The 17,379-nt window shown below is 40.7% G+C and overlaps 1 protein-coding gene across 2 annotated transcripts in view; it reads right to left on the minus strand.

The window, feature by feature from the left end:
• wasla (WASP like actin nucleation promoting factor a) overlaps positions 1-17,379 on the minus strand; it is a 49,678-nt gene that overhangs the window by 11,710 nt on the left and 20,589 nt on the right. The window contains exons 3-5 of one of the 2 annotated variants that reach the window (XM_016661320.1): positions 15,188-15,274; positions 14,994-15,090; positions 11,491-11,514 (exon numbers count right to left, since the gene is read on the minus strand). In XM_016661320.1, coding sequence (XP_016516806.1) covers positions 11,491-11,514; positions 14,994-15,090; positions 15,188-15,274 — 208 coding nt within the window. The remainder of the gene's footprint in view (positions 1-11,490; positions 11,515-14,993; positions 15,091-15,187; positions 15,275-17,379) is intronic. The other variant, XM_016661321.1, reaches the window with a different exon arrangement.

A 17,379-nucleotide genomic window follows, 5' to 3' on the forward strand; every position in this document is an offset into this window, starting at 1 on the left:
AACACAAAATGGAAGCGCTCCTAAAACCACATAAATTAAATCTCCCATTTGTCCCTCCACATCTAGCAGCAGAAATGTGCTGTGCTGCAGGTCTGGCTCATCATGCAGGCCCGGTCCAAGGTTGTATGAGTCCTTGAGCAGAATTTGATTTAGGGGCCCCTCTTGCTGCAAAGAACATCAGCACCTCTAACAGCATTTCTCTGTGGATTTAGTTAAATCTGGGAGATGGGGCCTAGTTTAATTGACCAAGCAGTCAAATGGACTGCTTCTAAAGGTGATCAGCATTCCATTGTGTTTTTAGATTTACTAATTGATCACTTAATTTGGATTTAACAGAAGAGCAAAGAATTGATATTTATTTGATTGCATTTTTTTATTTGTTGTTTTTAAAGCAATAGTTGTGGGTATTGTCAGCAATGTCTTCCAGTAACATATAATTACCTAGTAATACGTTACGTTTCCTGTCAACTTAACATCTTTTAATACAAAACTCCAGTGGCCCACCAGGCTTAGCAAGTTTTCTGGTGGAAACCCTGCTGGGTTATTCAGTCAGTTGGAAGGCAGACTGGTATGACCCAGAGTATTACAGTCTGACTGACTGTCTCCGCCATGATCTGTTCACCGCTGGACCATTAACGACCCTCAGGACCAGTTTTGTCCTGCAGATTTGATCCATCCCTCCAGTTACTGGAAACCTGTTCACTCCTTCAATTCCTTATAATCTGAATAAACCACAGCAACATCTGACATAAACACTAATCCAGCACTAATCCCAGCCCAAACCCGCCTTACCTCCCCATTAATGCTGGGGTGCTGCTCCTAGACCGAGAGGCTTTCTGCCATCTGCCATCTCCTGAGGCTCTGACACGTCTACAGTCTGTCTACCCACTGACTCCAGGGTTCATGGCAAAATTTATAACAAACTTGCATCTTTTACATTACTACAGGACTTAATGTTTACCATGAACCAAGAGAATGGAGCATGTTCTGACCGCACCTACTGACTGGAAGGATCTCCATTCATGGTGGGTCTTTATTAGTTAAAATTGACTCGACATTAGATTAGCCCCAATTTATGACTGTGCTACAGATTAATTACCTCATGTAATCATAGACTCTTATAGTTTAGATATTTGTCCTTGGATAGAAGCCCTGTTTGTTTTGATTCTGGAAATCTATCACAGTATTGTAATCTAAATGTGGTAGACTGGACTTTAGTTTGCTTTAAATCTGAATCCGGCTGAACTTAGTTGGACAGACATGAAATGACTAGAAGAGAACTGAATGCTACAAACATGGATATAACTAAGGCTGCAGCCTGAAGTGACCCAATTCCGATTTTTTTGTCACATTTGATTTTTTTTGCTGTGGCCATTAACACTTCCAAATATGCGACCTGTGTGTGTGATCTCCAGTGCGAACTGCAAATTACCTGAAAGTGTCCCGCATGCACAGTAGAGGGCATAATATATTACATAGAGAGCATGCTCAGTGTTAGTGCTCTGTGTTCGTGGAAGTAAACATGGATGCTAACGGCGGAGCACAGTTTACGTTTTGAAATTGTTGTCCAACTAGAACCAGCATATTGCCAACTTAATCCTCATTATTGTCTGCCATGGTTGTTGCTTTTCTTCCTATCCGGATGCAGAATAATGATATTTGTCGAGTATCAATGACATTCCGGTCGGATGAATGCAACCTAGACATTAGGTCACATTTGAATCGGATATGTATTGGATATCCAATAGGCCTGGGTCACATTCAAAAAGAATCCGACCGGTGTTGTTCAGACTGTCATGAGAAGATCAGATGCAGGTCACATTATGGCAAAAACAAAAAATCTGAATTGGGTAATGTCAGACTGCGGTGTGAATGTAGCTTTAGACCTCTTGTCATTTTCTGTGCTTGGATTTGAGGCTTGCTGTGAGTTAGTGAAGGAAAAAAAAGATATATGCATACATTCACATGTCTCCAAAAGTACATTAAATTTTTTGCATGTATTGTTCGAAAAGAATGAGAGCAAGATCATGGAGGAAAGACGGTTCCCAAACACCTTTAAAGTGTCTCTGCCAACATGGAGCTGTTTGGTGAGTGTGTTGTGATACTCAGAAGAGCTCTTATTTTCTGTAGTTTTACTACCCCCTAGTGGCAGGATTTAAGCTAAGTTTTGTTTTTGTTAAAATCCAGTCGGTCCATCATTTTTGACCTGCAATGTGGCAGAAAGTCTTAGGGAGGCAGCGTCTTAGAGAACTAAGGGATATTTTAATGGAGGTTCAGTCAGCTAAGTCAGGTGGAAAATTACCAGGTTTTGCCTATCTGGACACAGCCAGGGGGGTTAACACAATGGTGGAAAAGCTTCCCTACGCCTTGCAAGAACGCTGGATAACACAGGGTTCTAAATACAAGGAAGAACATAATGTTCCCTTTCCACCCTTCTGCTACTTTGTAAGTTTCATATGTAGTCAAGCGAAAACCCGTAATGATCTGAGTTTTGTGTTTTCTACATGTAGTGCTATGACTCATGTAAAGTCAGAGAAACCGTCAAGACACAACACTTACAAAATAGTGTCAGTGAGAAAAACTGAAGTTGCACTTGCACCTGCAGTCATCAACAGTGTATCAGAAAATAAACTAGAGGAACCAGCTGAGAGGTGCCCGATACACAATGAGCCACAACCCTTAGCAAAGTGTCGTGGTTTTAGAATGAAGCACTTAGATAAGAGAAAAGCTTATCTAAAAGAAAACTCAATTTGTTTTTGTTGTTGTGCATCCACTAAGCACTTGGCCAAAGACTGTAAAGTTTCTGTGAAGTGTAAAGGGACAAGCACCTTACTGCTTTACATCCTGGTCCTGCTCCTTGAGTTACAGAAGTTGAAGCAACACAGCAAGAGCAAAGCGGGGAGCAAGAAAATAGTCCATCTTCGGAAGTCACTTCAAAAATGTACAGAGATCTGTGACACATCTCATGGACTCAGACCCTGTTCAAAAATCTCATTAGTGAACATGTATCCTATTAATCAACCAATTTAGCCCAAAAAATGTATGTAAAAAAATGTATGTGGTCTAAGCAACTGATTACTTGCTAAGTCAGCCTTCTTTGACATGTTTGGCATTGATGCAGTCTCCACCACTTATACACTGAGGATGTGTGGAGGAATATAAAGGAGGGATCAGGAAGGAAAGCTCACAATTTTGTTGTCATGTCTCTGGATGGAAAGGCTCGTATAGCTCTCCCACCTCTTTTAGAATGCAATACTATCCCAGATGATCGCTCAGAAATTCTGACATCTGACATTGTGCAACATTTCCCCCATCTAGCTTATTGCATGTGAAATACCTACGATTGAGCCAGAAACAATCATCCCTTCTCTTATAGGGGAGAGATGTCCTGAGTGTCCACAAAGTACGTGAACAGTACAATGGTCCACACAAAACACCTTATGCCCGGTGGCTAGATTTGGGCTGGGTCATTGTAGGTGAGGTGTGCCTTGGAGGGGCACACAAACAAACAAAGGTAAATGTCTACAAAACAAATGTGCTAAACAATGGCCGCACTTCTTTTCTTGAACCTTGTCCTGGTGCAATACACATAAAAGAGAAGTTCAGTGATCCCATTCAGCAAACTATAGACCACTCATTGGACATCACACAAACAGCTGCAGTCAAACTAAATGACAATTTGGGGCTTAATGTGTTCCAAAGAACCCTGATGACAAAACAGCCTTGTCTATTGAAGACAAGATCTTTCTTGAAATCATGGACAGAGAGGTTTTTCAATTATGAATTTCAATATATGAATATTGAAAATCATTGGGTGGCACCACTACCATTTCATACACCACGTCCTCTACTTCCCAACAACAGAGAACAGGCTTTGAAGCGCCTCACTGTTCTGTTACGGACACTAGAGACATGAAAGATCAATTCACTGAATTCATGCAGAAGATCTTCGATAATGACCAGGCCGAAGAGACACCACCACTCAAACCAGGAGAAGAATACTGGTACCTACCAACATTTGGAGTGTACCACCCCCAGAAACCAAGTAAAATAAGAGTTGTGTTTGACTCAAGTGCCATGTACAAGGGTATTTCCCTAAATGACGTTCTATTAAGGGGGCCCGATTTAAACAACACACCCCTCGGTGTTCTACTGCGCTTTAGGCAAGAATGAGTTGCAGTTACTGTAGATGTTCAGCAGATGATTATCTTCGGTTTCTATGGTTCCAAGATAATGACCTCAGCAAAAAAATCATGGTGTTTCGCATGAAGGTGCCGGTTTTTGGCAACAGTCCTGCCCCAGCTATTGCCATCTATGGTCTCAGACGAGCAGCTGAACTTGGAGAAGAAGAGTATGGCTCCAACACAAAACAGTTTGTCTTCCACGACTTCTATGTGGATGATGGATTGGCCTCAGTTGACGGCGAAAGAGAAGCCATCGAACACTTAACACTAGCAAGGAACATGATGGCAAAGTCAAATATAAGGCTTTATAAAATAGCCTCAGTCATGTGATGAATGCATTTCCTCCAGAAGAAAGAGCAGCGGACCTCAAAGATTTGGATTTGGATGTTGACCCTCTTCAGCGAAGCCTTGGGGTGAGCTAGAACCTGGAAAATGACTGCTTCACATTTCGAGTTGCTAAGGTCAGCAAACCTTTCACCAGCAAAGGAATACTTTCTATTGCCAACAGCCTCTATGATCCCCTTGGATTTGCTGCCACAGTTACAATCCAAGGAAAAGCATTGTACAGAAAGTTAACTGTTGGACAGCAAGATTGGGATGAGCCTTTACTAGCAGACTGGGAGGCAGAGTGGCTAAGGTGGTCTGATTCACTTACCGCTCTTGAACATCTCCAAATCCACAGGCCACTTGTTCCAGTTTCAGCATCACAGGCTCAGAGAAGAGAACTGTGCATTTTCTCAGATGATTCAACAACAGTAAAAGCAGGTGCAGCATACCTCAGGGTCACTGACACTGGTAACCACTGTCATGTTGGGTTTACTATGGGCAAATCTAAGCTAGCACCATCATCTGCCCACGCTATCACACACTCAGAATTATGTGCAGCTGTATTAGCAGTGGAACTGTTTCAATTGATCATAGATGAAAGTGACATCGAGTTTCATGCAGTGAACTTCTATACAGACAGCCGAATAGCTCTAGGCTACATCCACAATGACACCTGCAGATTCTATGTGTGGCCAACAGAGTTGCTCAAATTCGCAAGTCTACCAAACCAGACCAGTGGCATTTTGTCACTACTGACCAGAACCCTGCAGATCATGGGACTAGAGTTGTATTAGCAAACTAACTGCAACAAACTGCCTGGCCCTCCAGGCCTCGGTTCTTCACACTGTCTGACACTGAGCAAAGAGATCCAGAACAGAACAAAGAGATTTGTGATCTTGCGCAGCCCTCAACAGATGTGGAAATTCTTCCTCAAGTAATTTTCTCAGCAACAAAAGCAGATGAAAAAGGGCTCAGATCCCACAGGTTTGCTTGTTTCTCAAGCTGGAAGTCTCTGGTAAGAGCAATCAAATCTCTCATTCATGTTGCTAAGTCATTCTCTAAAGCTTCAAGCACATCTAAAGGTTGGCACAGCTCCAATCTTGCCAATACTGCAGAAATCTCACAAGCAAAAACAGCAATCATTCAGTGCATTTAAACTGAGACTTACAAAGAGGAATTTGAAAGTCTTAAAACAGACATCCCCTGATGCAGTCCTCTTGGAAAACTTGATCCTATTATTGATGGTGGGTTGTTAAAGGTTGGAGGATGCTTACAAGCAGTACATCTTTCAGATGTGGAGAAACACCCTGTGATAATTCCGGGTAATCATCATGTTGCCATTCTTTTAGTTCGACATTACCACAACCAAGAAGCTCATCAAAGCAGCCGCTGAAGGTGCTCTGCGTTCAGCAGGATTATGGATTATTGGTGGCAAGAGACTAATTTCCAGCACACTTCACAAATGTTTAACTTGTAGGAAACTTAGAGGCCGCCTCGAAGTGCAGAAAATGGCTAGTTTACCCTCTGACAGACTTGCAGTTGACCCACCGTTCACTCATGTGAAAGGTGGGACGTCTTTGGGCCATCAAGTCTCTTCGCACAAGGGCAAATAGCACTGAATGTAAAAGGTGGGCGGTAATGTTCACCTGTCTCAGTACCAGGGCCATACATACAATGTCAACTTTGAGTTTCATAAAAGCCATAATGAACGTCAGACCTTTAGTTCCTGTTTCAAATGACCCTGAAACACCTGAAGTTCTCTGACCTGCAATGCTTCTTACACAGAAAGCTGGTGCTGTTCCAACACCACCTGGAGACTTTGAACTCGGATCTTTATAAGGCCCAGTGGCGGCAAGTTCAGGGTCTTGCGGATTGCTTTTGGAAAAGATGGGGACAAGAATATCTTCATACACTGAAGACAAGGCAAAAGTTGAAGGGAGAAAGGCGAAATGTCAAACAGGGTGATGTTCCCTTGAAAGACAATCAAGTAAAACGCAATGAGTGGCCTATTGGTATTGTGGTCAAGGCCATTCCCAGTTAGGGTAGGAAACAGAGTGAGAAAAGTTGAGGTTAACATTGTGAAACAAGGTACTGTTAAAACATATTTTAGGCCTGTTCGTGATGTAATAGTACTTTGTCCGAGACTGCCACAAATGTTTGAATAAGAGTGGTATATTTACTAATATACCAGACGGGGAGTGTATTGTGATACTCAGAAGATTTCTTAGTATCTTATTTTCTGTTATTTTACTACCCCCTTGTGGCAGGATTTAAGTTAGGTTTTGTTTTCGTTAAAATTCAGTCGTCAGTGTTTCAACCTTTCTTCAAGCCCCAAGTATCTTTGTCGGTAAGTAGTGTGCTATTGTACTCAAATGTTGTTTGACAGAAGTTTTTCTGCTATTTATGTTTTAAATAGCAGAAAAACTTCTGTTTTTTTAACCATGTTAAATGTGTCCAGCCTTTGTAGCACTACATGGTAAAATTCTAATAGTCTTTCACATAGCAATGTGTGTACTTGAGACGTACAAGTTGTTCATCTATCTTTTTTATGCTTATATTTTTCAGTTTTACACTTAAAATTCAGATGTACAGGGTGTGCTGTGGTGGCGCAGGGGTTAAGCACAACACATGTATGGAGGCCTTAGACCTTGACGTGGCCGTTGCAGGTTCGATTCCCGGCCTGGCAACCTTTGCTGCATGTCTTTCCCCTTCTCTCATTACCAACATTCCTGTCAATTAACTATCAAATAAAGGCCACTAGAGCCAATAAAACCTTTAAAAAAAGATGTTAAAATTCAGATGTACTTCAGCTCGACGTTTGAAGTCTTTTGTTCGCTATCTGTCTAACACAGTCCAGCACGTCTGTGTGAGGATTACCACATGCAAACTTTGGTAACAGTAGATCTACAGTACAGCTTAGACCCAAATCCTCCTTCACACTGACCCACTTCACTGGTAGAACATGAACCAACACAAGGTCTTATGGTTCTGGTCTACTCTGCATCCCCAGAACATGGAAAAGCAGTAAAAGATAGGACTGTAACTGGCTTGAGGAATGTTCAGATCACTGTAGTGAGTCCGGTTAGAACTCCAAAAGAAACAGAGTCGCACTCCAGTGGTCTGCACTTGTGCTTGCTGTTTATTTCGCCGTAATGATGTGGTTCTATAAAATATAAATAATAATGCAGCATCAGTGTCTGATGAATAAATGACTGAAATAATGAAACTTACTAAACAACTACAATATTAATGGTTACGAACATTGCGTTTCTAAATAAACACCACACAAAAACCCATGTTGTGTAGCTCTTAAGTGTGCACGCGAACAAAGTATGCTATCAATTAACTCAAAACCGAAATACTCTGTCAAACAAACAATGTGACCAACTTACTTGCAATTTCACGCACACATAAAAAAAGGTAACAACAAACTGCAAACAGTAAGTCAAACTACACAAATGCAATCTGTAAACTACAGCTCTTTTTTTCTTCTCTCCTTTTTTCATCTGCGTGCTGATCACAGGTGCTCTAAGCTCTAAGTAACTGGAACATGTATTAATTCTGGTCTGAATTACTTCTCTTTGTTATACCACTGTAATGTTTCCTTTTGTTGTTTTTTTTCACTTAAATATTTAGGCCTGAGCACCTCTCAACCTTCACTGAAAATTGTCTCCCACATGAAATTTTTGGATTCCAAGGGAATCGAAAGTAAGCGTGGCCAAACAGCTCTGCAGTGCCACCTAACGTGAGATAGGGGGCACTGAAATTTGGTACGTAGTTAGATCCCCCCAAATAAAAAAAGTCTCTTGGAGCTATGCCCTAAAATTTACAGGAAGGAAGTCATTTTGTATCAAAGGGCAAATGTTGTTGTTTCCGCACCTCAAGGTAAGGCAAGGTCAGGTAATTTTATTTATATAGCACATTTTCAGCAACAAGGCAATTCAAAGTGCTTTTCACTTTCAAACTTAAAAGGTCAAATTTTGGCCTGCACAGTGTGTGTGGGTCACAGGGTGAATCAAGTAGGAGCTCTCCCAGAGGACTCTGAAAATATGTGTCCTGGTGTCTAAACTGAGTCCAATAGCTTCTAAAACAAAAATAAATATTAATATGCCTGAGATTGGATGACTTGTGTGTTTTCTTTTAACTGATGAATGATGGCATCATGTGTAAACAAGCAAAAGGTTCAAATGACAGATTACAGATTAGGTCTACAGTTAGTCTCAGGGAGGCTTAACAGAGCAGCAGCAGCGACCATGTGCTGCACTTATGGCACAGTTGGGTTCCTGCAGACTAGATCAGTGTTTTTCAACCTTTTTTGAGCCAAGGTACATTGTTTTAATTGAACAAATCATGAGGCACACCACCAACCAAAAATGTAAACAAAGATACTCTGTAGCCACCTATATTACATATATAGTCATTCTTATCAAAGTGTCTTGAATAGGAATCAAATAAACACAAAAATGTATTTTTATCACATTTTACATTTCTTATTTCAAATTGCACGTAACATGTCCACTTCAAAAGTACACCTGATCACCTGAACAGTGTCACAACACTGTGGTGTTAAATTTAAAGAAGTTGTAGAAAACTTCAGTGTTTTACAAACTAATCCACAAGCATTCTTTTAGCCAGAATACAGAAAATAATTCTTATTCTGAAAGAAGCAATAATATTTGGGAAAGATTCTACTTCATATTCACTGTTACAATGTGAAGATTTGCATGTACAAAATGTCAATATCTGTATATTTTACCCACCTAGTGTGAAACCTGTGCATGTTTGGATGAAAACAGCTGATTTCCTGGCAGAAATTGAAGAAAGACAAAGCTCTCCCTCAACAGCTCTCAGTCTCTCTCTGGTTTCAGTTTTTATAGTAGCCAGGCTTGAGAAGCTCACTTCACACAGTTATGTTGTGGGAAATGGACCCATGTTCTTTCCAACTACTGCTGAGCTTCACTGTCTTTTCCATCACTGTCGTCAGTCTTGCTAGATACGATGCTCTCACTGCTACCTGTAACATTCATGCATCACTAATTCTCTTGTTTTAATGTAAAATGCTCTGTACCTACTGCCATCTAGTGGTAAGAAAATTACATGATTACGCCGCTAGTCACTACTACAGCAGACACTTGAAGATGGCATTATTAGCAGATAATTCATTTTCAAAAAATCTTTTAAAACCAATTACCGTATTTTTCAGACAATAAAGCGCACCATACTAGTACCTTCAATTTTTTTTTGAAAAAAAAAAAAAAAAAAAAACAACAACAAAAAAAACAAAAAACAAAGAAAAACTGGAAGCTGCTCTCGGTTTTCTATAAGGACCCAGCAGAGGGCTGCTGGCTATATTCAGGCCGCAGCCCTCCGTCTCCAAAGCCGAACCATGGTTTTGTTCACGCCAAGCTTACGTGCAGCGGCTCTATTTCCCTCCTGCAGTGCCAGATCGACAGTCCTCAACTTAAAAGCAGCATCATATGAGTTTGAAAACATTTCTCCGTTGTGCCTGCTGCTAGCATGTGCTTGTTCTAAATGAAAATTAACGCGTTCTTCTTTGATTTACAATTTTGACTTCTAATGATTCACTTCCTGCTAGAGAGCCCCCTGGTGGTTGAAGAAAAATACACAGAAAAGTCGCACTGGGCTACAATCTGCATGGTTCAAAGTTTAGGAAAAAAGTAGCAGCTTATAGTCCGGAAAATACGGTACTGTAGGTGAAATTGAATAATTTCCACGGCACACCTGACGATCACTCGCGGCACACTAGTGTGCCGCGGAACAGTGGTTGAAAAACACTGGACTAGATAAACCTGCAGCGGAGAAGACTCAACTCGGTGCCTTCAGTCTTCAGCTCCTGTTATGTCACTGCCAAGAGGCCTGATCTTAGGCAAAGTGACTGAAGTGATCATATTGTTGCCATGGAGGCTTCCTGGACTCTTTCTCCAGTCTCTTTCTCTTTATTTAGGTTTTTGTTCTACATTTTTATTCTTCATTCAATAACCAGTAACATACCACTATGTGGCATGAGTCCTTCCAGCCAACAGTTGACATCATAACAGCAGGTAAAACTCAAGACAGAAAAATCTCTTCAGGTCCACTTCCTGATTAAACAATTAAATGGAAGGAGTGGGGCAAATTTTACAGCAAGAGCTCATAAAACCCAATTATTCAAACCAACAGTTATTGGACCAGTTCAGTCTGTTGTTTCATATATCACTTAGTAAAACCAGAAGACAGGATGCATACTAGATCCAAACTGGACATGTTGTATTATCTTTTTAATATTTTTGTTTAGATTCTAAAGCAGAACTAAAATAAAATAGACTTTATAAAAGCAACTGAATTAATTTACAGAAAGACCCATGACTGATTGGGTCTGTGAGTGGATCACAGGTTCCTGTTCTTCCACCTCTGGTCGCTCAACCCTGACCACGGGGGCTCAGTGGGGGTCCACTATTTGGACCAATATTTGATTTTAGGAGTGCCAGTGTCCTGGCACACTCCTAAATCCTGCCTTAGTTGATCTAAGCTAAGACAGGAACAATCCCAAGCAACATCACCCAGAGAGACACGTCTCCTGCCGTCCAACGTGGCTCGTCCTGCAGACCTTCACCTTGCCTTCACTGCTTTTCCTGGATTAAACCTGAGGCTTTGCTATCTCCCTCACACTCCTATTGAGCAAGCTCTGACCTGGAGGCAACACGGATCTGAGGTCAACTCATCTGGACAGAAACTCCCAGAGCTAGTTGGACATTCTGGCATATGGGCACATGTTAATGCAGAGTGTCGTTCAGTCAGACTGATGAAAAGCTAGAGCAGGAAACGCTGCTCACATTGAAACATTTGGCTGTGACTCTACATGCAAATCAGCATGCTCTGTAGAGCTGCAGAGCTACAGCAGCGTCACAATAACTTCTTCAATGCTTCACGCTGGAGACAGAATGAAATATTACAATATACTGAGAGGAGTTTAACATACCATTTCTCAGGTCGCCTCTTTTCTCTGCAATAAACAAACCATCAATCATGGTTACTCAGCAGTCAGCAGACAGACTGGGGCAGTCTGACTGAGGGTAAAGAAATTATTATTATTTTAGGAGGGATGAAGGCTTGCTGAGGGTTAGAGGAGATGTTAGAAACAGGAGCTGCAGCACCAACCTAGAACACAACAACTACCTCCACAAGGTTTCAGAGCTCAGAGTGACCAGGATTTCAATCAGTGTATCAGAAGCCTGGCAGGCCAGTAACCCTAAACTGGATACATTTCAGTCTGGTTTTCATTAAACAAGGTGATGCTGGAGCCATGAGCCAGTGACATTGTAGCCACCTCTGCGCATTGGTCTTGTAGTAAACTTCCCACTTAAAACTTCAATTTAAATGTAAATTTAAAATCTTTTCATCTGTTTCTGCTGAAGCAATGAAATCAAATTTAACAGCATTGACATTCTCAATAAGCAAATGTTAAAATTCTAGTATAGATGACAAAAACTGATATAATTTAAAATAAAAGCTGGAAAGTAAACTGTATCGTGATATGCTAATTCCATGGCGTAAATATGTCATTCCCCATGCAGAGATAGTCAAGTTTCTGAAATACAGACTGCTTCCCAAAAAAATAACTAAATTACTCAAAGCTTAGCGCAAAGGTTCAGGGCCACCAAGTTTTATGAAACAGGAGAAATATTTCCTGATTATTTTGTCAAGGATACAAGGCTGCTCAGAAGCAGAGAACAAACTAGCTAGCTACAGCTAGTCATGTCTGCTAACTTATAAACATTTGAATAAATCAATGGAAGCAAGAGTTGAATGTGCTAATTTCTCCGTGTCCCGAATCAGATATTCCTTTAGAGAAAATATGAAACAAACTTCAGTTACTGTTGTTAAAGCAATGAAAACAGCGTTGCACGGAGGGGGAGAGAAAAGGAGGCCATGAAAGCTAAAAATCAAAACATAGATTATCATTACAGACATTATTGTAAAGAAATGACAGGTGGAAGAAATGAAAATACACAAAGTTCCTGCTGTTAGGAAGGGTGCACAAACTTTTATTGTTTGCAGGATTTTTTATCTGACATAATTTGGTGTTGAGCATTATTATTTCCTTTTAAAAATATTAAGATTCTTAGTTTTGCACATAATGTTTGCATTTTTAAAAGAACATGAGGGGGAAAGTTAACATCTTGCAAAACTAATGTTCTGTTGAACCACAACAGTTTGTTTAATTAGGGTGTTTAAGTATTTTCATGGGCTGCACAGTGGTGCAGTTGGTAGCACCGCTGCCTTGCAGCAAGAAGGTTCTGGGTTCGATTCCCGGCCCGATTAGGGTTAGGCTAGATGTGAGAGTGTGTGTGCATGGTTGTGTGTCCTGTCTGTCCCTGTGTTGCCCTGCGATAGACTGGAAACCTGTCCAGGTGACCCCGTGTCTCGTGAAAATGGATGGATGGAAGTATTGTCATTTGGTAGCTAATGTCAGGCTGTCTTTTGTTAGCCAAATTTCTATTGATCTATTTTTTATGTTCTTTGACATATTAAACATTTCGTATATATTTATATATGAATATTTTTCATGTAGTTACTTTATAAAAGAAAGAAAAAAAAAAAATATATATATATATATATATTAACTCCCATGCCCCCCCACAAAAAAAAAAAAAGAAAAAGCAGAAAATGTGATATTGTTGTCAAGGTATTTAAAAAAACATTTTGTGATATAATTTTTTGGCAAGATCGCCCACCCCTAATTTGGTCCATGCTGTCTTCATGAAGGATTGATCAGAACTCTGACATGTTGTTGTAGAACCTAACTCAACACAACCACCAGGTTCTGCCTGGCCTCCTGCTGGGTTCCCTGATCTCCATGTTAAGAGGTTCTCTGAAGAACCTTTTGAACGACAGGCGCATCTGGTTTACATTCAAAGTCTTTGTGGAGCAGAGGTTGCGCTAGACGTTTTTGTTCTCCGTCATCTTGACCAACAGTATTAAAAAAAAAATGATCATGTGCTATTTTTACCCATCAAATTATAATCATATTAACATCGGCTATGTAGCTGCATTTATATGTGGTTTAGTTAATATTCACCTAGTTGAACCATGAATCCAGATCCCATCACACATAAAGCAGATGAATGGATCTAACTTTTTCTCCATAGTGACAAAAAACACTGACTGTGGCCCCAATAACTTATAATAAATGAAATTAAACGACTCCTCTTAATACCAGCGTTTCTCCCGTTGGGGCCGAATGTTACATCTGCCCCGGTCCTCCTGAGCACCGCTCTCCTTCTAGGCGCGGGAGATAATGTGAACAAAGAGGACTCCTTTTATGGAAACTCCAGGACGAGTTAAGTTTAATTCTTTGCAGTGGTGGAGTCCACATTGGTTGTGCAGCTGCAGAGCACTGCACATGTTACAGTCTACCTTTATTTATTTCCTCAAGATAAACTCCTGGCTCCTCAGTTTAGACTATAAATTGATCAACACAACGTTGCATTCTCTTTAGTTTGCCCTGGTCTGTAACGGAGACTGGAATTAAATTCACCTTTTCAACCAAATGCACTTCTGAACCAGACGCTCCAAAGCGTCCGGTCCATAACTCTTCAACACGCCGTCAGCTCCTGGTCAGAAAGACGCATTTAGTTCAGAGTGCATGACACGATATTCAGAAAGGATTATTTTTAATTGATTGATTTTAGTTGCCTCTGTGATGAACTCTTTACGTAAAGTCTGTAACGTCTGCCCATGTGCAAAAGTCAAGGGTGTTAATTATAACCTGTTAAGTGACAGACAGGCTTAAAATTTCCCCATCGTTGGAAAAAACAACTGGTCAAATACGGAAAATATTCGGTTAACGCGACCTCTGATGTGGAGGTGCATCAAGGGCCGTTGTGGCACTTTTCAAGCGTCTAGAGCGGCGAGAAATGAATTGTTTTGAGCATTTGAAGCGTTAAGAGCATCCAACGGAAAACAATGATTAGAACCGACATGTCTGACGTGGCCTCCACATAGACTTTGAATGTAAACCAGATGCACAGATCGCTAGTTGTAGGACAAAATATCAAGCGCCTGCATTCAAAGTGCACACGCGTCGAACTTGAAGTGTCGGACGCATTTTTGACGCGCGTAATGCTTTTGGTGTGAACGCACCATTAGAGCAGAACCAGACCAGACACATTTAGACTGAAGAGATACTTACACTGGATTGTATTTAGAGGTACCAGAGTAAAGGGGGATTGTTAAATATTATTCATACTTTTCAGATTTTAATTTAAAAAAAATTGTGAAGACTATTCTAGTTCATAATCAGACACTGCTTTGTGTGGCTCCACCCTATTAGATGACAGTAACACCCAGTAATGTGACATGTGGAAAAGGTCAAAAAATAAAGCTGGCACTGGGATGTGGTAGGGGTGACACAGATGTTTGAAGTTATAAGCAGATTGGTCACGGAAGCTGAAGAAGACCAACTCAAACGGCGACACTCACCCGACTTCCGCTGCCTCCGGTTGAGCAAGTCGCTGACAGTCACCCTGAAACGTTTGGCTTCTTCTTCACTGGCAAAGTTCAGGCCCACTTGGCAGCTCTAAAGGGAGGGTGGAGAAGGGAAGGGGGGAGAGAAGCAGCACTGAGCTGATGCCAAGGCAAGACACATGTTTGTGGGCCAGCAGTCTGACACTTACGTCTCCTGCGAAGGTGATGAAGTACGGCCTGGGGCAGCTGATGGAGAAGCTGTGGTAGAGTTCCTGCTCAAACATGCTCTTCCCTTCCTGCAAGAACAGGAGAGTACACAGACATAAAGAATGAACTGCTCTTGCCTATTGTCGCTGACGTGACGTTAGGGCTGATCGTTTCACTCGGTGTTATAAGTTTGGCAGGCGGAGTGAAGGATCAGAGCTTTTAATTTAATCATAACTCGTTAAATGCTAAACAGATTTCCAGGTTTTTTGCTGGAAACCTTATTCAAACAGCTATCATAGCTACATGTGCAAAGACACTTATTTTTTGTAAATATTTGAACTGGATTGATGCATGGTTGAGCTTATTTAAATATTCTTAGTGGGAATAACATAATAGGAATAGAATATTTTGATTTGATGTATGATGAGCATTTTACAAAGCATACGACCACTCATATTTTTTTATATTTATTTAAAGGGGTGTGCATAAGACTGTCATAAGCATGAATGACTCTTCATAAATGTTTACAACTGTTATGAAGTGTCATTCGGCAAATAATTACACTTTTAATGCAAAGTTGACACTTTTAATTTACTTTCAATGCAAGTTTTTGTGCACCTCATTTCAAGGCCTTAACCAAACTGAATCCTAGGTTTTTAGGCGGACCATAGTTTACTTTTTTGGTTCAAGTTCACATTCACAACTCCCCACCAAATGAATTGGAGTTTCTTGGCAGATGGACTGGAGTTGGACTAAAGTGGACTAAAGAGGGCTGGTGTGAATTCACCCTTAAACAGATGCATCATGGTGTCAAGCATTAAAGAATAGGGGCCTCATGTATAAAGGAGTGTGCAGCTTTCACACTAAAAGTTGTACACATGGCTCTATACATCTAGACCTACTGTCCAGTAGGTGTCTCTCCCGTCAGCTACATGTTTTTTTTTCTCTCTTCTTTGGACTGCTAATTGGATACACCGGGCAGATGATAAATACTGATGTCCAGTTAGTCACCAGCCTGCTGGGTTGGCCTCTGGATCAGACTGGATTGGGCAGCAGCACTGCTGGAATAGATGTGCCTCTATTCCAGAACAGCTGATTCAAATGATTGCATGACCATCAAGTGCTGCAGAATCACCCATAGATACAATGCAGGTGTGTAGCAAAAGGGAAATACGTAAAACATGCAGGACAGGGGGGTGGTGAGGACCAGGGTTGAGAAACACTGCTTTGTATTCATAAAGAGCCATTCAGAAAACTGGAATGGCTCGACTGACCTGTCAGCAGCTCCGGCTGGAACAGCACCAGTAACGCACAGCTCCTTCTTTAAGTTCTGCACAGAGCTCCAGGATGATCAGTCTGAGCATTTTAAATGCTAATCCAGTGTTTCTCAACCTTTTTCGGGCCAGTGCCCCCCCAGCCTTTATCCAGGTCCCTCACCGCCCCCCACCAAAGAATTTGTAGGCTACTTTGCACTGACCATTATTTTATCATTAAAATTACTATCACTATTGTAGATGTTTTGATTTTTATGCTTGTTTCTGTATTTATCATCAAAAATTATTTCCCGGAGAACAAAAAACTCATGGGAATAGAAATTATTTTCACAAGTGTTTACAAAAAATGCAATGAACATTCAAGTTAAATTCAGTAGGTCTAACAGCAGCCAATCAGAGTGGAAAAAATATTATTTTGTGCCATTTTCTAGTTGTTAAATCTTGCACAAAATGACCAGATAAGATGAACAACATGCCAGTTTAAACTTTGAACTATTTGCAAAACGACTGAGCTCTGCAACATTAAAACATGGATAGAACCGTAACTACATTAATCATAGCTCTTCATGTAGGTTTCTGGTGGCGCAGCTCTGTGCTGCCTTCAGGAGAATGGGATATCAGAGTATCATCTATAAAACTTCACCCACATGGCATTTATTGTGCAAACCAGAGCTTTCAGTGGAAAAACAAAAGTTCCAGGTCCTTTTAATGCCACACAAATATGAGACAGAAACATGGATTATATCTTTATATAGACCTGTCTATTGATTTATAGATTAATAGTTTTACTGGACAGAAATTACAAAGAACAAATCTGGTTCTTAATGAGTCAAAAAGAAATAAATATATCAAATCTAATTAAAAACATAAATAAGTGATCAGTTCTTTACTGTTATGGTCTGTAAGATATATTTATTCTC

Source organism: Poecilia formosa, unplaced genomic scaffold (genome assembly GCF_000485575.1).
Source record: "Poecilia formosa unplaced genomic scaffold, Poecilia_formosa-5.1.2 Scaffold323, whole genome shotgun sequence".
Classification (NCBI taxonomy): Eukaryota; Metazoa; Chordata; class Actinopteri; order Cyprinodontiformes; family Poeciliidae; genus Poecilia; species Poecilia formosa.